Source organism: Mesoplodon mirus, assembly GCF_964341445.2.
Source record: "Mesoplodon mirus genome assembly, chromosome: 4".
NCBI lineage: Eukaryota > Metazoa > Chordata > Mammalia > Artiodactyla > Ziphiidae > Mesoplodon > Mesoplodon mirus.
Genome location: NC_138979.1, coordinates 104,031,381 through 104,054,606, shown reverse-complemented (window position 1 = coordinate 104,054,606; position 23,226 = coordinate 104,031,381). Strand labels below are relative to the sequence as shown.

Sequence of the window (23,226 nt, the reverse complement as noted above, 5' to 3'; positions counted from 1 at the left end):
GTGGTAGATTCATTCTTTGTAAATGTAATTGGTTTCTAAAATTTAGTTGACCAGCCAAGACTAACAAGAGTTGATTTGTACTCTTTGTGTATCCTTTCTTGACCTTACACTCCCCACTCCTAGAAGAAATCACTATGTCCTTTTGTATTTTCACAGCACCTGTCAGATTCTGTTATACTTATTGTTATACATATATGGGCCCATAGAACATGGCATACTCCTGGGTGCTTAATAAACTCAGATTTTGCTATCAAGAGGCAGAGATCAGATCAATCAAGAAATCTGTGTCAAATACACTGCTACTGGGAAGGTGAAATGATATAACCACCTTGGAAAACAGTTTGGTAGTTTCTTTAAAAAATTTAAATGTACATTCACCATATGACCCAGCAATTCTAAGAAATGAAAACATATGTCCACACCAAAACTTGTGTCTGCAAATATTTACAGCAGTATTATTCACAGTAGCCAAAAAGTGGAGAAAAATCCAGCTATCCATCAATGGATGGATTTAAAAAATATGCACTAAAAAAATGAAATACTGATAAACACGCTACAACATGGATGAACCTCAAAAACATTATGCTAAGTGAAAAGAAGCAAGACACAAAAGATCATATATGATTCTATATATGAAATATCCAGAGAAGATAAACCTATAGCAAAAGTAGATTAGTAATTGTGGGGCTGAGAGTGGGAATGAAGAGTAACTGCAAAGAGGCACTGAGGTTTCTTTCTAGGCTGATGGAAATTTCCTAGAATTAGTTCATGTAAAGACAGACTGCAGAATTCTGGGCATTCCCTGGCAGTCCAGTGGTTAAGATTTGGCGCTTTCACTGCCGTGGTCCTGGGTTCAATCCCCGGTCAGGGAACTAAGAACCAGCAAGCCATGTGGCACGGCCAAAAAAAAAAAAAAAGACTGCACGATTCTGTAAATAAACTAAAAAATCATTGAATTGTATACTTAAAACAGATGAACTTTGTTATGTAAATTATACCTCAATAAAGCTGAAAAACACATAATTATATGAAAACATACAAAATAGGTATTTTAGGCCAAGATGATGGGAAAGCTATCAGCCTTTGTGTATTCTCTTATTTTAAACTTGGCTCTCGTAGGGTACTCTGGCTATATCATATAGTTTCCTACTTCTTCCTCTAAGATGACAAGAATTGATCAGTTTAAACTGTTAATCAAGGTCTTATTTTTGGTATATACAATCTCTAATACTAAAATTGACTGGGGAAGCCTTGGGGACATTAGTCTATAAAGTAAGAACTGGTAAGGATCACGCATCTTTGGAGAACCAGCTATGCAGGTGTTATGGACTGCATGCTTGTGTCCGTTCCCCGCCCCCGCCTGCCCAATTCATATACTGAAATCCTAATTCCAAATGTGACTTGGTACTTTGAGGTATACTTGGAGGCCTTTGGGAGGTAATTAGGTCAGGCAGGTGGCACCCTCATGATGGGGTTAGTGCTATTATATGAAGAGAAAGAGACTAGAACTTGTTTTCTCCATGTGAGGATACAGTAAGAAGGCAGCTGTCTACAAGCCAAGAAGTACTCACCAGACACCAGGTATCCTGGACTTCCCAGCCTCCAGAACTGTGAGAAATACATATGTGTTTTGTTTAAGCCACCTAGTCTATAGTAATTTGTTATAGCAGCTTGGGCAGACTAAAACAGGTATCTTTTCCCAGTGACTACTACAGCACCTTAATATTCTTCAACAGTCTCCTATCCTGATAGATTAGAAAACAGAAGAAACCTATAAGGAATAGAATGGTAGAGGGCCATAAACAGTCACCTCAGAGACTCCCTGCTTTGGAAACCACCTACTTATATAGGAACTGTTGCTAATAGGAATCATTCTAACCAAAAACAGTTATTTACGTAGTACCTCTGCATCAGTACTTGATTCTTTTTTGTTGTTGTTTTGCGTTACGCGGGCCTCTCACTGTTGTGGCCTCTCCCGTTGCGCAGCACAGGCTCCGGACGCGCAGGCTCAGCGGCCATGGCTCACAGGCCCAGCTGCTCCGCGGCATGTGGGATCCTCCCAGACCGGGGCACGAACCCGTGTCCCCTGCATTGGCAGGCGGACTCTCAACTACTGCGCCACCAGGGAAGCCCAGTACTTGATTCTTTAAGTTAAGGTACAGCTTAGATCCTGGTCCCTCTTAGCAGCAGCATTTAGCTATGTTTTAGGGAATACATACCAGCCATTGTTTGGATGCCATTAAAGAAGTACTATATTTTTGTGTCATCGTGGATTCTACTACCCTTAGTTTAGTAATACAGAAATACTACATGATCTCTATTTAAAAAGTCTTGGATTAAGCTCTGGAGAATTTTCATAGGCAAATTCTTCTGTGTGGGCTGGATCAGTAAATACTCCAATAAAATCTATTTCTAGGAAGAATGGACCATCCACTTTATCAGCCAGGGTGAATCCGATAGAAGAGATCTAAATTTAAAATAGAGAAATTGATCAAAATCTCATATGCTGATGTTGTTCCCGGAGTTTTAAAATTCCGTACTATCAGCCCTTAGCAAGTATAACATAGTTCTCATGTGCTGTAAGCCAATTATAAGAGGAAGTACAGGACTGCTTTTCTTTCCACATTCTACTTCTCTCTTAAAAGTAGTGCCTGTTAAGACTAGTAAGTACAACATGGATGTCTAATGGAGGTTCCTTGAAGCTCTCCTGAACTCTAATACTCTTATTTTAAAGCTAAAATAAAATGTAGGCACGCTGAAAGGAGGACCATACTGAACTTCCTCCAGGATGGGGGTTTGGCTCACAGGATAGCTCTGAGTCAGCATCTGTCTAGGTATAACAGGAGTATACTTAAATAGGAATTTTCATCTTTCATTTGCCAGCCTTCAAATATGGACTGAACTCATCCTCACAGGAGTTCTGTTTCACTAAAGATAATATAGTTCTGAGTGAAAATACAGGAAAATGTTACCTTGTCAAGCATTAGCTGGTACTGGGCATCCCGGATTCTTCCTCGATTAGAGAAGAAAAATTTGGAGAAAGGAATCTGAAAGAAGAAACCATTGACTTCAGAACTGAAATGCAAGCAACGGAGGCATCTGTTTAGAACTGCAATGATAAAATAATAACGGTTTAAACTGAATTTTAAAATTAATATGTGACGCTATAACAAGTGGCTAGTCATTTGGATCACAGGAAAAAAAATTTTTTTTAATGAAATAACCTAAGTACTGGAAGAAAACAGGTGAAAACCTTTCTAAGCCAGGAGTCCCAAAGGAAAAAATGACAGAGAACAATTATAACTTTCTGATGGCAAAAACTAATATCCTAAACACAAAACTTTTACAAATAACTAAGAAAAAGATGAAACAACCCAGTAGAAAAATGGGGATGGGAGAAACAGGCACATCTGTATACTGCCGGTGGGAGTGCAAATTAGTCCAACTCTTTTAGAGAGCAGCAGCTAGCAACTGTGGTAGGCGGGATTCTAAGATGACCCCCAAGATTTCCACCTAGTGCACACACACCTTCTTCCAGGGATTCAAACACAAATCTCAGTGCTGCTACGAAGGGACTCTCCCGAAGTCTGGTCCCAAATCAGTTGACCTTAATATAGGGAAGATTATCCTCTGTAGGTCTGACTTAATCACTTGAGCCCATAAAAGTGCCTGGTAAAAGAGGTAAGAAGAATGAGAGGGATTCAAAGGGGGAGGTCAGGGGGATTCTCCACTTCTGGCTTTGAAGATGGAGGGAGCTAAATGGTAAGGAATGTGGACAGCTTCTAGGAGCTGAGAGTGACTCCCAGCTGACAACCAGTAAAGAAACCAAGACATCATTACAACCACAGGAACTAAATCTGGCCAATAACCTGAGTGAGCTTGGCAGTGGATTCTTCCCCAGAGCCTCTGAAAAGAAGTACAGCCCAGCTGACACCTTGATTTCAGCCTTAGAAAGCCCTGAGCATTGAACCTGGCCACAGCGTGTCCCAAACTATGACTTACAGAACTGTGCAAAGTTTGTGGTAATTTTTTATGTAACAATAGGAAACTAACACAGCAATATCTAGCAAAATTTGAAATGCCGTAACTTGGCCTGCCAGTTTCACTTTTAGGAATTTATATTACAGATAAACTCTGACAAACACATAAATATACAGCTTTTTCTAATTAAAAAAAAGGAAAAATAGGGGAATAGTTCAATAAATTATAGTGCAACCATACAACTGAATACTATGCAGCTATTTTTTAAAATGAAGTAGATCTATACATGATGCTGTGGGAAGACCTCCACAATATATTATTAGTAAAAAAGTAAGAGATAAACAAAATCTATAGTATAAATATCATTTATGTTATTAAATACAACTTTTTTCTTGGCCACACTGTGTGGCTTGCAGGATGTTAGTTCCCCGACCAGGGACTGAACCTGGGCGCTGGCAATGAAAGCCCCAAGTCCTAACCACTGGACCACCAGTGAATTTCCCCTAAAAACAAATCTTTTAAATGCCTAAAAAAAAACTAATAAAAAATTTACTATAGCAATTGGGAACAACCCAAGTATCTATCAATAAGGACTAGTTCAATCAGCTATGAGATATCCATATAACAGAAAATACCAAACAAAATAACAAAGAATGAAGAATTATTCCATGTAGTGATATAGAAGCTCTCCAGGATCTAAATTTAAAAAAATATAAACTGGCACAGAAGACGCATAAAGTATGCTATATTTTTTGAGTAAAAAAAGGAGAAAATAAGTGTATGTGTATATATACTCGCTTATATTTGCTTAGAAAAACTAAATCTATGGAAGAAACTAATAAATGTGGTTACCTATAGAGGATGAGGGCAAAAAGGGTGGAGAGAGAACTGAGTGGGAGTGAGACTTTTTTGTACATGTTTTTATATTATTTTGATTTTTGAGCCAAAAAATAAAAATGAGTTAAAAAAATAAAATGTATTGTTCAGATTATCACCAAAAACACTTGCTGACTAAAAGCAAACTCAATTCAAAGCTCATTTAACAAAGCACCACTGCACAAGATCATGTTCCTCACACAGCAAATCCAAGTGCAGTCACATCCTCAGTTCTCAGGTTCCCTTCATTTCTGTTACACAAACCTGGAAGGGACCCTGCACCCCCAGCCCCCAGCCCGGTCAGTTCCTCATTTTTGCATCCTGGTTGGGCACTTCATCTACCTCATTATTCAAAATATATTTTGGAAACGGAATCAATACTACCTGCTCACCATTCAAGGAGCATGTGTCACCCACCCCACTGGCCTTTTGTCTTTTTGTCATGTAATTTGCTAAGGCCACTGCCCACACCAAGGGAATTTTTTAGCCTGGAAAAAAAAAATGAAGCTAAGAAGAAGCATTAAATTGTACAGCTTGCATAAAAAGAAAAGGATCAACCGTTGTTTTCTCTCTACAAATGACAGAAAACTAGCATGTATAATTTTTCCATCATTTTCCTCTGTTTTCTTTCTATAATCATAGTAAATATTTGAGCATCTCACTTCTATTTACTAAAGGAGAATTATTCATGAAGACATGGACAGCAATTAATAACATTTAATTTTTAAAAATGTCTTCCCTGGGACTTCCCTGGTGGTGCAGTGGTTAAGAATCTGCCTACCAATGCAGGGGACATGGGTTCAAGCCCTGGTCCAGGAAGATCCCACATGGCACCTAGCAACTAAACCTGTGTGCCACAACTACTGAGCCTGCACTCTAGAGCCCGTGAGCCACAACTACTGAGGCCCATGTGCCTAGAGCCTGTGCTCCGCAACAAAAGAAGCCACTGCAATGAGAAGCCCGTGCAGTGCAATGAAGAGTAGCCCCCGCGTGCTGCAACTAGAGAAAGCCCACGTGCAGCAATGAAGACCCAACACAGCCATAAATAAATAAATTTATTAAAAAGATAAAAATAAAAATCTCTTCCCCAACACTTCCTTTAATAATTTAAAGAGGGACTTCCCTGGTGGCGCAGTGGTTACGAATCCACCTGCCAATGCAGGGGACGCAGGTTCAATCCTTGGTCCGGGAAGATCCCACATGCCATGGAGCAGCCAAGCCTGTGAGCCAGCACGCTAGAGCCCGCGAGCCACAACTACTGAGCCCACATGCCACAACTACTGAAGCCCACGTGCCTAGAGCCCACGCTCCACAACAAGAGAAGCTACCACAATGAGAAGCCCACGCACCACAACAAAGAGTAGCCCCCACTCGCTGCAACTAGAGAAAGACCCAACGCAGCCAAAAATAAAATTTTGAAGTAATAATAATAATAACAATTTAAGGAAAGGTGTTGCAAACAACTATTATTTCCAGCCAAAGATTAGAACTACATGTATTTTCAGGAAAGAAAGTAATAAGTCAATGATTATACTGGAAAATAATTTGGCAATGTGCATCAAAGGCCTTAAAAATGTACATGTCGGGCTTCCCTGGTGGTGCAGCGGTTGAGAGTCCGCCTGCCGATGCAGGGGACACGGGTTTGTGCCCCAGTCCGGGAGGATCCCACGTGCCGCGGAGTGGCTGGGCCCGTGAGCCATGGCTGTTGAGCCTGCGCGTCCGGAGCCTGTGCTCCTCAACGGGAGAGGCCACAGCAGTGAGAGGCCCGCGTACCGCAAAAAAAAAAAAAAAAAAAAAATGTACATGTCATTTATTCTAGGAATTTTATTTCCAGGAATACATCTAAGAAAATATTTAAGGATATTTACCTCAGAGTTTGGTATAAGAGTGAAAAACTCTGAAAACGATCTAAACGTACAACAATAGAGAATGGATTAAGTAAATTGTGTCTATTTACATAATATCATGCAGATATCAAAAATGATGTAGAAATATTTCAACAGAAAGTTTGTATATAAAATTCAGTTCAGTGAACAATGTATGTTATAAAATAGCACTGGCACAATACAATTCTTGTAAAAAAAAGTGTAAATAGAAAAGTCTGATGGTGCATACTAAAATAAAAATAGTATTTTACCTCTGGGTAGTGGTACCACAAGATTTTTTTCCTTTTCTGCATTTTCTAAATTTTCTATAATGAGATACTTGTTTTGTTTAGTAATTTGTTATAAGTATTATTTATATACAAGTGTTACATACATAATAATTTTTTGGTTATACATCTGTATTAGTGTATAAATATGTATCTATTATATGCTAGGCACTGCACTGTTCTAGGTGCAAGGGAAACAGCTATGAAGGATACAGACAAAGTCCCTGCTCTCAGAACTTACAGAATTTATGTTCCATAGGAGCCTGGTAGAGAGTGACAATAAACAAACAGACAAGTGAATGAAAAAGATAATTTTACTTAGTGATAAGTTCTATGAAAAAATTAAACAGGATGTTGTTATTGGGTGAGAAGGTGCAACTCTAGCTAGAAGGATCAGGAAAGGCCTCTCTGAGGTGGCTTTGGAGCTGAGAGGTAAATAATAGGAAAGAGGAAGCACGTGAAGACATGGGAGAAGAGCACGCCCACAGATACAGCATGAAATACAAAGGCTCTGAGACAGAAGTAGTTTGTTGAGTTTGACACACACAAAAGGGGCCAGTATGGAGGAGGGAGGGGGGAGGAGGACAGACTGAAGATGAAGACAGGGGTCTGCTACTATAGGCCCCGTAGGCCATGTTAAAGAGTTTGGACTGTATTCTAATACAGGGAGACCACTGGAGGGTTTTAAGCATGTGAGTGATGTAATCTGAACTATGCTTTAGAAAGATCACTCTGGCTGCTGTGTGCAGAGTGCACTTTAGGAGGCAAGAAGACAAAGAAGGAAATCAATAAAGAAGCTCTTGCAGTAGTCCAAAGGCCTGGACTAGGGTGAGAGTGGAAGAGATGGCTTGAAATGGTCAGATTCTAGGTGTATTTTGGAAGGATAGGTGAGCGAATTTGTTAAAAGACTAGATGCAGTGTGGGGGAGAAAGGGATCCAGGATGAACCCTTAGGTTTAAGTATGAGCAAAATGGGGACTTTCTTTTGAATTTATGGATTAAAAACCTTCAGAAGAAAGGAGAGGGCACCTGATTTCGCCCTCACTCCCTGAATTTCCACTATTTTCCTCCTGATGAACATTTTTTACCTTCTAAAAGTTTTTTCTCCCTACAAAATAAGATTGCCTTATATTACCAAGAAATAAACAAAACCAAAAATGTCGATAACTGTAAAATATGAAGTATTTATTCCTCTTAAGGGAGCCTTTCTGCTCAGCCAGGGACACTAGCTTAGTACAGTTGCCTGGAAGAGATGATATGGCCAGAACTTAAAAAGAAATACCTATAGTACTGATAATTGTGCATAGGGCAGAGATGGACCCATGACTCAGCATGGACCTGGCCACATCCTTATCAAAAATATTTACTGGTCGTAAGCTAACATTTATATTCATAGAAGAAAAAGTCGGGGCTTCCCTGGTGGCGCAGTGGTTGAGAGTCCGCCTACCGATGCAGGGGACACGGGTTCGTGCCCCAGTCCAGGAGGATCCCACATGCTGCGGAGTGGCTAGGCCCGTGAGCCATGGCTACTGAGCCTGCGCGTCCGGAGCCTGTGCTCTGCAACAGGAGAGGCCACAGCAGTGAGAGGCCCGCGTACCGAAAAAAAAAAAAAAAAAAGAAAGAAAAAGTCGGACTTCCCTGGTGGCATAGTGGTTAAGAATCCACCTGCCAATGCAGGGGACACAGGTCTGATCCCTGGTCCGGGAAGATTCCACATACCGCAGAGCAACTAAGCCCATGCGCCACAACTACTGAGCCTGTGCTCTAGGGCCCGCGTGCTGCAACTATTGAGCCCACATGCTGCAACTACTGAAGCCCGCGCATCTAGAGCCCATGCTCCACAACAAGAGAAGGCACTGCAGTGAGAAGCCTGCGTACGGCAACAAAGAGTAGCCCCTGCTCGCCACAACTAGAGAAAGCCCAGGCGCAGTAACGAAGACCCAACACAGCCAAAAAATTTAAAAAAGAAAGAAAAAGTCAATTATGTAAATTTTGCCCTTAGGTCCTCTTCCTTCTTTCCCTTCCCATACTGTCCAAGAGGAATCAATAAGAAAAAAAAAAAACTACAATGTAACCATGATCTCATAAGACCTCATTTTCATACACAGTAAAGACATGCTGTTACCTTGACCTCCTGCCAGTAGGGCCCCCCACGGGTGAACATGAAGTAACTGTACATCTGATCCTTCCTCTGGATTATATCCGTGTCCTCCCTGATATTCACCATCCAAGGCCGACCATCTCCACGGACACGAAGATACAGAGTGTTGAACTGGGACCAATCATAAAGCCTCTTCCTCTCAAAAGGGCCCTAAGGTATAGAAAGGAAAGTTAATTTCACCTCATCTTCCACTATTAGCAAAATGTGAGTCATCACCTTTTACAGCATCAAAAGGATCAACAAGCCATTTTTCTGCTTCCTACCACGGTAAGGAGGCAGATAAATCTGGTGATTCTTATTTTAGTACAAAATACTGACCTAATTAAATGTTTCTAAGGTAATGTTCAAGACCTGATTGGCCCAGGACAGTGTTTACATGGGGTAGACACTCACTTGTGTCACTGAATGGAAATGAATTACTACTGTATGTACTTTCTTTCCCAGGGCCTAGGGAGCAATATCTTCTGACTGGGCCATTTTATGACAACTGCCTTCCCATAAATCAGAAAACTATGAAAGACCTCAAGTTTTAAAACTGGTATTTTATTGACAACACCTACCATCCATTGAAAATATACATTAATCACTCTGCATAATTTAATCCTCACAACAGCCCTATGAGATAGGTACTATCATTGTACTCCATTTTATAGATGAAGAAACTGAGCACTCAGCCAGTAAGTGGTAGGTCCAGTGCTGTTTAACTCCAAAATCTATGTTCTTAACAACTACCTAAATTGTCTCTGAAAGTAGAATGTAGTGTTAATTTCCAAAGGTGTTTGTTTACAGCAATCTCAGAGCTAATCAGATTTCAAGAATACCAGTGCTCAGATACGAACTATTACTTACTAGTCATGTAATTTTAGACAAGCTACTAAATCTCCCCAAGCCTGTTTCCTCATCTGTAAAACTGGGATAGTTATACCTTACAGGATTTTATGTGGTGAATAAAAGGGATAATGTATATAAAGTAATTAGCACAAGGACTGGCAGGGTACACTTAATAAATGTTATCGACTACTTTCATTATTCCACAGTACATCATAGAATTATTTTCTACTGTGGACTGACCAAATCCATTCTGTGGATTTTCAGGGCCTGAAAAAAAAATCTTGTATGCATAGTTTATTACCTCTGAAAGAACATGTACCTTTCTTTTTCATCATTATCTGGAGAGAGGGAGCCTAATACTATTCCTATCATTTGCCTTTCTCCTTAAAACACCATAACCAAGGGACTTCCCTGGTGGTCCAGTGGCTAAGACCCTGCAATCCCAGTGCAAGTGGCCCAGGTTCGATCCCTGGTCAGGGAACTAGATCCCGCATGCAGCAACTAAGAGTTCACATACTGCAACTAAAGATCCCACATGCCGCAACAAAGATCCTGCTTGCTGCAACTAAGACCTGGCACAGCATGCATGCATGCATGCATGAAAATGAATGAATGAATAAATAAGTAAATATTAAAAAAAAAAAAAAAGGACACCACAACCAAGCAAACACCCATGGGCTGTGGCCACGGCCGGGCACAGGAACCTGTCCAGAGCAGCCCTGAAACACCTGATCAGCATTGCAAAATGCAACAGGCTGGTGGCGAGACAAAGGAGCTGACCTAAGTAGCCCTGGAAAATGGTGTTCTGACTGGAAACCAAAAGGCTAAAGACAAAAGAAACTATACATAAACATTGTACTGTAGTTGGTAAAGTTGTTTCTCACAGGGTTATGGGTTAGAAATTCTGAAACTGCTTTATTTATTTATTTAATTTCCGGCTGCGTTGGGTCTTCGTCGCTGTGTGCAGGCTTTCTCTAGGTGTGGCGAGCGGGGGCTACTCTTCGTTGCGGTGCACGGGCTTCTCACTGCAGTGGCTTCTCCTGTTGCGGAGCACAGGCTCTAGGCGTGCGGGCTTCAGTAGTTGCGGCACGTGGGCTCAGTAGTTGTGGCTCATGGGCTCTGGAGCACAGGCTCAGTAGTTGTGGCGCACAGGCTTAGTTGCTCTGTGGCATGTGGCATCTTCCCGAACCAGGGCTCGAACCCGTGTCCCCTGCATTGGCAGGCAGATTCTTAACTGCTGTGCCACCAGGAAAGTCCTGAAACTGCTTTACATGTACTCTTGGGTTGACTTAATAAGTAAATGTACAGTAAGTGGCGGGAGACAGGTTTCACACCATCACAGAAGTTATCAATAAACAAGAGGGAGGAAGCTAGAATAAATAATGTGGTACCAGATTAGAGTCAAAGCATCAGTTTGAACTCATACTTAGCTTAATATAGATATAGAAATAGTTACAGATGTGTGTTTCCATGAGTTGGTATGCATACATATATTTCCTAGCTGTGTCCACTGAGAGGTCCTAGAAACAGTGTCAATCCAGAAGCAACAAGCATACTTAGCAACCAGATCTTGGTTTCCAACTCCATCTTCCAAAAAAAAAAAAAAAAAAAGAACCAGGGCTCCTTTGAGAAATGGCTAATTCTAGGGTTGGAACAGAGGAAATACAAGATGAGCTTACACCTGGTAGTGCCAAAAAGTGCTCAAAAATACAAAAGGATGGGGGCGTGTCAAAGGGACACGGCCAACCTGAAAGAGCTCCCAGTGGCCAAAGCTGGAACAATCTGAGCAACAAAATAAATAACATAGTATTGGATTATAACCCAAAGTGTGAGTCCATACTAAATGACTGAATAAATAAATAAATGTGGGAGAAGAAACAAATCTTCCTTTCTGAAAAATCCCAAATAATTTATGTAAATACTACCCCTTCCAGGAGCTAGAACTTAATCCCACACCCTACCCCATGCCTAGAATGCAGGGTACAATTAGTGACTTGTTTCCAAAGAACAGAATATGGAGGGAAAAAAAAGTAACTTAACAATGGAGTAATCTGGCAAATACTACCTTGACCAGATGATCAAGGTTAACACATCAGTGATAAGTCATGCTACTGGCATGTAACCTAATACGAATGGAAGGGTACTTCAACTCTGTGCTGTTCTTCCTAAAAACCCAGAACACCCAAGTCTAACCAGGAGAAAAAAAAATCAGAAAATCCTAAATTGAGGATCATTCTGCAAAATACCTGACCAGTATTTCTCAAATCCTCATGAAAAATAAGGAAAGACTAAGTAACAGACTAAGGAGACATGACAACTGGATGTAATGTAATGTAGCCTGGCTGGGATACTGAAACAGAATAAAAGATAGTATGGAAAAACTGGTGGAATTCAAGTAGAGTCTGGAATTAGTTAACAGTAACGGAGCAATGTTGGTTTCTCAGTTGTGGCAAATGTACCAAGTGATGTAAGATGGTAACAACTGGAGAAGCTGGGTGAGGGACATACAGGAACTCTCAGTACCATCTTCGCAATTTTTCTGTAATACCAAAAATATTCTAAAATTTAAAAGTTTACTTAAAAAAAAAAAAAAGAAAATCCCGGCTGACCCTACTTCCACTCTTAAGGAACCCCTAGCCATTAGAGGGTCTAAGGCCTATGTTAGAGATGTAAATCTCCCCAGATCATCGTTTAAATATCTAACCTCTCAGGGCTCCTCAAACATAAGTATGCCCCACCCTGGCCCCAAGTGATGCCCAGAAATATGTAGCCTCTCTTCAGGAACCACTTCCCCCTTGTGCTTATGAAACTTTACACTTGTGCCCAGTAGTTATTTAACCCCATACACAAGATGAGATGCCAGCTGTTTTCATTTACAGAAAAAAAAGCTGTCTGCTATAGTTCATGCTACAATGAAGTTCACCTCAGTTCACTAGAAAACTGCAGCTCCTGGGTCTCACGTACCCTTGGAATCTTGGATATCATTGCACAGTATCCGCTTCGGCCACTCTCCCCGTCCTGGGGTGCCTCAGAGCTCAGAGTTCCATACAGCAGTGCACTTTGGTTACTCCTGCCCATTTTCAGGAACACTTCACTTCTGCCACCAATCGTCTTATCAGAAGTCACTATCCACTTATTCAAATCTTCTTTGCCACGGAACTGCCAGACAACCTTGGCTTGTTCCATCAAGACCTCATGCAGAGGGCGGCCTTCAGGCCCTATCCAATGATGCACAATATCATCCTTCAAACGCCTAAAATGGTCCTTTATTTCTTCTTTAATTGCTTTATCAAAACTAACTTCAGGCTTGTCCTCAGGAGAAGTTATATCCAAAGCAACTTCTCTCTGGTGATGTCCTTCCAAATTCTCTTCAGTCTTCCTCTGAGAAGAGGCTTTGCCAGGAGCAGCCACTGGTTTCTCAAGACTGCTGGAACAATAATCTGCAAAGCGAGTACCCAAAAATGGACAAGAGGCAACACTTGGCTTCGGGCATTTTCTGAGAATATAAGTGCCATTCAGCAATTTATGAACCAAAGCCATGATTAAAAGAAAGTCAAAATGTAAATTTTTCCCTGGCCTACCAGGGAAAGAAGCTTCAGCAAACAGCCCAATTCCACCTATAATAAAAGAGACAGTGAAGAGTTACCAGTATAGCCAATGAATGCATCATAATTTCAAATTCAACATGGATCATGTACTATGAAATTCATGAACTTATTTTCTAATTCTATGAACATTTACCCAGGGGCTACTATGAGCAGAAGAATGTTTCCACTGTACATAATACATCCCACTGCCTTGTGAAAAAGTGCCAAGATGAACAGAAACACAGGCCCCTTTCAGGGAGTTAATGATCAACCCCAAAATAATTCAAGTATGTGCTTCAAAAGGTTGTCAATTTTAAAGCAAATTCTTATGCTAGATTTTTTTTTTTTTTTTTTTTTTTTTTTTTTTTTTTTTTTTTTGGTGATACGCGGGCCTCTCACCACTATGGCCTCTCCCGCCGCAGAGCATAGGCTCCGGACGCACAGGCCCAGCGGCCGTGGCACACGGGACCAGCTGCGGCACGTGGCATCCTCCCGGACTGGGGCACGAACCCGCGTCCCCTGCACCGGCAGGCGGACTTCCAACCACTGCGCCACCAGGGAAGCCCTTTATGCTGGATTTTTAAAGAAATAATTGGTCCCTAAAATAAAATATTCAACTGTCAATAATTCACTCCAACATTTTAGCACTTCATCTATAAAAAGAAGAGACTACGGTTCGCATTGTATGTGGAGTCAGAAGGCTTGGACTTCACACCTAGAACTGTTTACCCTCAGGTAAAGCAGCTGATCTTTTGAAACCTCCATTTCCTCGGGGGGAATGGATGTGCTAACACCTCCCCTACCTACCTTAAGGGATTCTTCTATAGATCAGATGGAATAATGGCTATAAAAGGTTTCTCTGATCCAGTAAGTCTGACAAGATCCCCAAGATTCTTCATGTCTAAGAAGCTCCTAGTCTAAGGCCCACACTTTGAGTAACAAGGCTTTGACTATCAGCCACTATCTGATCTCCTCAAAGACAGAACCTAAACAATAGTAGCAATAATACCATTACCTTTAAAAGCCATTCTTAGTATTTTCAAGTCACCCTGACAAATATTATCTCATTTAATCCACATAAGCCTCATGTAAGACAAGTCAGGTAGTTATCTCCTTTCACAAGGAACTAGACACCAACAGGGGAAGTAACTTGCCTAAGATTACACTGCTCATCAGTTTGGAAGCTGTAGCACCAGAACCCTGGCCTTAAATCCTTCCATTAGCTACTGCTGCCTCTCCCTATGTTCACATTAGTGATATAACTTCCATAGCTCTACTGAAATAGCAACTCTGCTCTTCCAGCAACATTCAATGACCGCTGGCAGGAAGTGCTGCAAGAACCAGGAAGGCTAAAGAATCCCCTCTCCTACTTATTCCAGCTACCCCGAAAATGAAATAAAATATGTAATGCTGACTTCATCTTTCTCCTTTGTCTTTCTCTCACCAGAGACCAGGAGAGAGAAAAATCAAAAACAAAAAATCACCCACTAGTCAGAACACAGTACTGAGTGAGAAACTAGATAGAATGCTAAAAACTTTAAAAAAAAAAAAAGCTTCAAAAATGCCCAAATCCAACAATTCAGCTCAGTCGCCTGAGAGTCTACATCAAAATGGCACCCAGACCATTCTATCTACAACACAGGACTGGTCACCTTTCCAGACTGCCCCTCCTCCCTCACTCACCACATCAGGTGGCTCACCACCTTCTCTCTCCTAAATCACTGCACTCCAGGCTTGCACCCAGACCTCCACCTTATCCCACCACTCAGCATCTAGAGGGCCTAATACACAAAACTGATTGTTTTCTCTGATTAAAACTCTTCAGAGGCTCTCATGGTCTTCAGAATAAAACTTGACTTTCTCCACGAGGTCTGTAAGACCCCTCCAGATCTGGCCTCTGCTCATCTCTCCAATCTCCCCTCTTATCACACCCTACTCTGCTCTAATCACAGAGAACACCTGCGGTCTAACAAGTGCCACCCAGTACCCCCTCTCTAGGCTTCATGCCTTGGCAGATTGCTGCTCCTAGGCCAGAAATGCCCTCTACCGATTTCTGCTGGCTGATTTATCCTTTGGGACTCAGCTTAGGTATCCATTACCTCCTCCAAGAACCCTTAATTACTCAACTCCACAGAGACCTTTTGATGTGTTGCATCCTGGGCTTACACTTTCCCTGCTACAGTTTATTGGCAGTTCCCTTGTCAGTCTCCCCTGCGAGACTGGAAGTGTCTTGAGGGGAGAGACTATCTTCATTGTGGTACTTCCAGCAACCAGGATGGTGCCAGACATGCAGGAGGCTTCTAATATTTGTTGAACAAATAATATCTCCACATTTCTCCACCACCACCATCACTGTCTTGGCTCAGGGTTTTATTGTTTCTTATCAGAACTACTGTAATTCCCCTAACAAAGTACTTCTCATATGTTAAAGTGCCTATGAATCATCTGGGAATTTTGTTAAAATGCAGATACTGATTTAGTAGATATAGGATGGGGCCTGAGATTCTTTATTTCTAACGAGCCCCCAGGTGTTGCCCTTGGAGTTGGCGCTGAGAACACCCTTTAGGATTTAGTAAGGTCCTAACTCATCTCTCTGACTCTGATCTCCTCCTCCTCTCCCAATCCAACCTTTGCCTGGCAACAAAGGGGATTTTTCTAAATATGATGGCACTCCCCTTAGTCAGCAATTCCCTCCAGAAATTCAAACTCCTAAAATGGTACACAAGGCCCTCCAAAATGTGCCCAACTCCCTGGCCTAACTTCTCCTCACTTCCATGGGCAATAAATAACCTCAGCTCTATTAATTATACTAACTATTATCATGTCTGAACACACACACAAAAAAAACATTGCTCAAAACCCACAAAAGTGGGGCTTCCCTGGTGGCGCAGTGGTTGGGAGTCCGCCTGCCGATGCAGGGGACATGGGTTCGTGCCCCGGTCCGGGAAGATCCCACATGCCGCGGAGCGGCTGGGCCCGTGAGCCATGGCCGCTGAGCCTGCGCGTCCGGAGCCTGTGCTCCGCAATGGGAGAGGCCACAATAGTGAGAGGCCCGCGTACCGCAAAAGCAAACAAACAAAAACCACAAAAGTGACCAAACATTCTACTATCCTGGCTAATATGAGTGACTGCCATACCCTGACCAGTCATAGCATTAGCCTCACTCTAGATAGATAAGATTCTCTCCTAATTATAGAATTACCTCTACCTCCTCAATACTTTCCCCCAAGTCATCTAACACAAACCTAAGTCCAACAATAAATCCCTTCTAACACCCTCTTACTGAGATGCCCCATGGTTTCCCATGGCTGTGTTCTTTCTCACTACAAGAGTAATAAGCCTGGGACTTCCCTGGTGGCATAGTGGTTGAGAGTCCGCCTGCCGATGCAGGGGACACGGGTCGTGCCCCGGTCCGGGAGGATCCCACATGCCGCGGAGCGGCTGGTCCCGTGAGCCATGGCCTCTGGGCCTGCGCGTCCAGAGCCTGTGCTCCGAAACGGGAGAGGTCACAACAGTGAGAGGCCCGCGTATTGCCAAAAAAAAAAAAAAAGAGTAATAAGCCTAACTTCAACTACAAGCATGTTCCTGGTGGTCTCTGATTGGAGGGCACTGACACTGCTCTTCCTCCATATTCTTATGAGAACCTATGCATACATCTCACAGCACTTACAAACTATTAGAATCTTGCTTTTTTTTTCTGTCTACCTAACTAGCCTGACTTTAATCTTGGACTATGGCTTAAACATAACTGATACACAATGTTTGCTAAAATAAATGAAAACCGTGTAAACAGTATGTCTTCACATGGACTAAAAAATAGAAGGGAACCAGGAAAAATAACAACTGTTGATCTCACGTCCTGGAATCATAGGTAATATCTAAATTTCCCTCACTGACTTCTTTAAATGATTTTACCTCTACATATGCAGGAATTTGGAAAATAAATGATAAGCCTATAAAATGGAATTTGTACAATCATAAACAGGATTTTCGTTAACACCATGCTTAGGCTACACTACTGAGTGGCAAATAAGGAGGAATCAAAATGCATATACACTAACATTACAAGTATAAAAACGTACGCACAAAAAGATTTGGGGGTAAAAAATAAGAAAAAGGCTTAAAGTCGTGTGTAGGACGATGGGATTATAAGTAATATTATTCACCCTATTTTCCAACCCCTCAGTAGTGCTATCACTTCTCGAATAATATAACTTTAATTATGAGTGTTTTGTTTCATACTTTTACCAATAAACATAAAGTCAAAATCATTAACTGGATGATCCCGGGCGGAAGTTGGTGAGTTTTCAGGGCAACGTAACCCACGCAGCTGAGAGCAGTATTAGTGAAGATTGTACATCCAGAGCTTACTATGTGCCAGAAACTGTCCTGGGTGTATTTTCGTTAACTCCTCACAACAACCGTGAGAAAGGTACTATTATTATTCCACTTACTGAGCAAATTAAATTACCCCCGGTCATACAACTAGTAAGTGGCAAGACCAACCCTAGAGTCCCGGTGTTTACTCGGGAAGCGGTCGGGACCGTGCCACAGCCCCCTCACCCCTCACCTGCTAGGGCCGTGGGGCCCTCACAAGCCCCGGACGCTCCAGCTCCCGGCTGGCGTTCACTGGCCTCCCCTGCCGACGCTTCAGAGTGACTTCCGCCCGAGCCCGGCTTTTGCCGACCGAGTTCTCCACTTCTCTGTAGGGCCGTCTGCTTTTCCAGGCCGGCGGGAAACCAGGCCTGATGACACAAGTTCCGGCCGGGTGCAGAGGCCGGGGAAGAGTAATGAGGCTCCCGGATCCCGGCGAACTGAGGTTTTTGGTCGACTAGCTTCCCCAAAGGCTCCCCCACCCCCACTCCCCCGATCTCTTCTGCCCTGTGTGAGAAAGTGGGGAGAATTTAGAGAAGCTGTTCGCCTCTCCTTCCTGCATCCCGCCTTCAGGCTGCAAACTCCATCCCGTATCTTTCAAGTAGGACCTAGATATTGCTAACATCCTTCGCCCCCAAGGAGCCAGGGTCCACTCGTGCTCCATCCCCCCATAGCCGCCCAAGAGCTGTACACGGCCTCAGAGGACTGGTTCTGCTGGAATTGCCCTGCGGAACCTCTGGAGACCCACCACAAACTTGGACAGCAAACCGTCCTACCCTCCCTTCCCCAATCCAACCCCGTGGGGTCGCCCACTCCGCAGGGTTTCGATTGTATCTTGTGCACACCTCTGTTTGAGCACTTTCAACATTGTAACTTAATTGATTCACTTCTCACTTCCTCCGCCACGCTGTGAGCTTCTTGGGTCCAGAAGGTGCTCTTTTCCTGTCCCCAGCACCTAGCATAATGCTAGCAGGAATTAAGTGCTCAGCATGAATTTGAATGACTTGTAACTGCTGGCACTGAACACCGTTCTCCAGGGTTCCAAGACCTCGCCAAATACAATTGCCTTTTCCACGTTTCCTCCATCACCCTTTTCCACACCATCACCTCTTCCTTCTTTAAATTCTGCTTTGACTTTACTAGACTCTATACTTGCCTGGTTCTCCTACCTCCTTGAAACTTTTCTAGCTGCCTACTTTACTGACTCTTCTTTCTCCTCCCACAACCCTAAATGCGGGTTGTCTACAAAGCCCAGCAGCCTATGGCCTTCCTCTTTTCTAGTTTCAGATGAGTTATCTGCAGACAATCAGATAATCTCTTCCCCTAAACACCAGCATATATTTCCAATTTCTTTTTTTTTTCTTTTTGCGGTATGCGGGCCTCTCACTGTTGTGGCCTCTCCCGCTGTGGAGCACAGGCTCCGGACGCGCAGGCCCAGCGGCCATGGCTCACGGGCCCAGCCGCTCCGCGGCATATGGGATCCTCCCAGACCGGGGCACGAACCCGTATCCCCTGCATCGGCAGGCGGACTCTCAACCACTGCGCCACCAGGGAGGCCCTATTTCCAATTTCTTGATAGCAGTTTCAGTTGTGGGATATACCACTAGCATCCCAAATGTGATTTGTTTAAAACAGAACGTATCACATTTACCCATATTAACTCCTCTTCTCATCCTCCCTGTTTCCGTAAATGCCTACGTCCTTCTAAGCTGAAGATTCTTGGCTATCCTTGGCTTCTCTCCTTGAAACCTCCTCTCACTGACCTTAAACCCTGTTTGTTTTGTTTTGTTTTGTTGCTGTCTTTGATCTTTCACTCCTTCTTTCCAAATCAAGTGACACCCCAATAGTTATTGACCTATGCAATTTACATTCAAACTGCTGACTGCCCTACTCTGGACACAACAGTTTGTCTATTTTCATTTAAAAATCACCCAGAGATAAACACAAAATTCCTTTGGCCTCCAGATGTGCCACTGCATCAATTCTAAACCCTCCATAATCTCCTAATCCATCTATACTACTCATACTTATCCTCAATTTCTCATCTGTGTGGCCAGGACACTCAAGCTCTCTGCACAGACCCTGCCACAAGTCCCTGCTTCATTCACATGACTATCCAATCCTCTTAAGTTAGGGTTAATTGGCCCTGGTAACTGATGTGCCCCACCTGACGTCAACTCCCCCCCACCGTCAATGGTAGCCTCCTTCTCCCCCCAAGTATCAAAGATTGCTGCTATGTTCTGGTGGGGTGTCACTGCAGGACCTTTTGCTTCAGACCTCCTATCCAATAATTCCTTGATGTCTCTGTCACTGTTTCCAGGCTCTTCTCTTTGGAGCTGGGCCTGTGGGGTGCAGCCCAACATCATCCCAGGTGTTACCTGACTAAACCACACCCATTCCTCCTCATAATGGAGTTAATGTTTTCTCTGCTCAGTATTCCTCTTTTCCGCATCCCACACGTTTGATCTCAAGTGTCTACATGACTTCCCCATCCCCATGCGCTGACTTTAGCTGACTGGTCCAGTGGTAGAAACCTGGTCAGTACTGGGCCAACCGGTTATTCCCAGGGACTTTCTGAACTAAAACTGGAAAAAAGAGCTTTTAACCCCTGGTGGTTCCAGTGGAGCTCCTGAGCAGCCTGTTGATATTGTGAAGAAAATTGGTTTATGGAAAGAGAAAGTAAAATCAAGGTGCTAAGAGAGACAGAAATGGAAGGATAAAAGAAGATCCAGTCAGCATGTATATTGCTAGTTCTAGTTCCTGAGGCCCAGCTGCATGGTTGTTTAGTCTTTTCCTTGACTTCTAAGCACCAATACATTTTTTTACCTAAATTTATCTGACTTGGGTTTCTATCACTTGCAACCAATAGGTCTTAATTGATACATAGAATCCACCTATTAAGAACACACCTTAAAATCCATGTTCTCCTTAAAAACTTGCCCTAATGCCTCCATCTCAAAATGATTGCTCTCCTTCTGACATCCTATAATATTTATTCTTTATGCTGTAACACTGGCAATTACTTGTGTTCAAGTGAAAACTAGATTACAAACATGAGTAAACTGCTTTTTCACTGTTTTATGTATACAATACTTTTCAACAGAGTAAAACCCTTGAAGGTAGTGATTTTTGTCATATACTTTAAAATATATATGACAGTAACCTGCACAAATTTAGACAGAATGGGCACTGCCTCAAGAGGCCAAACAAAAGACAAATTTCATGAAAACATTTTAGAAGGGCTGTAGTGACACAGTCAAGCAAAGAATATTGTAAAAGGGCAAGAGGCAAACATGATTCAGCAATTTCACCTCTTGATGGAGTCCTTTCAGAGTTTAAGGAGGCAAAGGAAATAAATGATTTCAGAAAAGGAGATTACCTGGTGGGAGTTTGAGGTCATCTGTAACCCTACAGATCCAGGGTTAGTTCCCTGCTTTGCTAATCCAGGAACTTGATTTTATGTTTACTCAGAGGATTACTTCATGACAAGCAACTTCATAGGAGGAGAAATGACAAACCAGAATGTCCAGTTATTAATTGACAACAGAAAATGGGTCTGATTTGAGACCCAAGACCATCCACCCAGGACAGTCCCTCCTGGTGGGGAAACCCACCCTCCAGGCCAGACACAGACCAGTGGGTGAGAAGGGTCACATAATTAGAAACAGCTGGCAGTGCTCAAGCAAACTGTCCTTTAAACAACAGGTATTGTCTATTCTTCCTTTGGGGATATTTCTATCTGCTGTTCTGAGACCAGACATTTTATGACACCACTTTAATCAGTATATAAACACAGACATGTTCTTTTTCTGTGGTTCTTGTCCTAGTTGACTCCAGGTAGGTAAACCCCAATCCATCCCCCACCAATATATGAGCAGCGACAATCCCTGCAGACTGAGGTGATTTCATCCTCCTTGACAATTACAATCACAATCCAGGTGGCTCTATCACTGTCCCTTCCTGACTTGGATTTGGGAAAGATCCGCTGTGTCTGCCACAGCATTACATATCTCCTCAACCTGAATTGCTTTTGCTTAAACCTAGGAGAAAATTTATTTTTCACTTGCCAGGGTGCAAGATTTGGACAGACTTAATAGCTTCAGTTTCTGATTGACAGTTCCTAACTGATAGCTGTTTTCTGGAGTTGAGCCCTAAGGGGGAAGCTACTCAATGTTTCCTGATATTTGTTCTTCCTTTGTTTCATTGTAATAGAATATTTAGCTGGGCCCATAAATAAAGTTTACATTTCCCATTTGCAGCTACCAATGGAAGTGGGAATGTTATGTGATAGTGGCTGAGAGCTTTCCTTAAAGAAGTTGACAGGTGGGGGCTTCCCTGGTGGCGCAATGGTTGAGAGTCCGCCTGCCGATGCAGGGGACACGGGTTCGTGCCCCAGTCCGGGAAGATCCCACATGCCACGGAGTGGCTGGGCCCGTGAGCCATGGCCGCTGAGCCTGCGCGTCCGGAGCCTGTACTCCGCAACAGGAGAGACCACAACAGTGAGAGGCCAGCGTACCGCAGGGAAAAAAAAAAAAAAAAGTTGACAGGTGTCCTCTCCATCCTTCCCCTTTGCTTTCATATTACTGCTTAGAACCTGTCATGACAGAACCCCATCCTGAACCAGGAGGATGAGGGCAAACTCCTGCAGAAGTAGTAGAAAGTTAGAAGGAGCCTGGGACCTTGAGGACTTTGTGAATCAGAGCAGCCAAAACAGCCCTGGATCGCCTATCAGAGCAGCCAAAACAGCCCTGCATCGCCTATGTCTGGACTCTAACATGAAAAGTAAGCTTTTTTTTCCCTATTAACACTGCTAATTAGGGTTTATCATCCACAGGTGACTCTAATCCTAAATAATGTATCCCACTTTGTACCACTATCTGTAAGTGTACAGCTTGACCAATTTTGGGTCATGTTTCTTTTTTAGTAAAAATAACACATCCAGATAACTAATAAGGACCTACTGTGTAGCACAGGGAACTCTACTCATTACTCTGGAATGGCCTATATAGGAAAAGAATCTTAAAAAGAGTGGATACATGTATCTGTATAACAGATTCACTTTACTGTACACCTGAGACTAACACAACATTGTAAATCAGTTATACCCCAATAAAGATTTTTAAAAACCCACCACACACACATACCCCCAGGGACTTGCCTGGCCATCCAGTGGTTAGGACTCCACGCTTCCATTGCAGGGGGCGCGGGTTCCATCCTTCGTCAGGGAACTAAGATCTCGCACAAGAGTGCGGGCAACAACAACAA

The 23,226-nt window shown here is 42.8% G+C and overlaps 1 protein-coding gene across 1 annotated transcript; it reads right to left on the bottom strand.

The window, feature by feature from the left end:
- Positions 1 to 1,500: 1,500 nt before the first annotated feature.
- On the bottom strand, positions 1,501 to 18,285 carry NDUFAF1 (NADH:ubiquinone oxidoreductase complex assembly factor 1). Its single transcript, XM_082617764.1, has 5 exons — positions 18,158 to 18,285; positions 12,965 to 13,617; positions 9,134 to 9,319; positions 2,973 to 3,047; positions 1,501 to 2,467 (listed from the first exon to the last, which is right to left on the bottom strand). The coding sequence occupies exons 2-5, from the start codon at positions 13,538 to 13,540 to the stop codon at positions 2,318 to 2,320; spliced, it is 987 nt and encodes a 328-aa protein (XP_082473890.1). The 5' UTR covers positions 13,541 to 13,617; positions 18,158 to 18,285; the 3' UTR covers positions 1,501 to 2,317.
- Between the last annotated feature and the right edge of the window lie 4,941 nt (positions 18,286 to 23,226).

Coding starts and splice junctions, on each gene's coding strand:
- NDUFAF1 (XM_082617764.1), bottom strand. CDS start 13,540: ATGGCTTTGGTTCATAAATTGCTGAATGGCACTTATATTCTCAGAAAA. Junction 9,320..12,964: donor TGATATCCAAGATTCCAAGG/GTACGTGAGACC, acceptor TCTATACCTTAG/GGCCCTTTTGAGAGGAAGAG. Junction 3,048..9,133: donor CCTACTGGCAGGAGGTCAAG/GTAACAGCATGT, acceptor TTCTTCTTTCAG/ATTCCTTTCTCCAAATTTTT.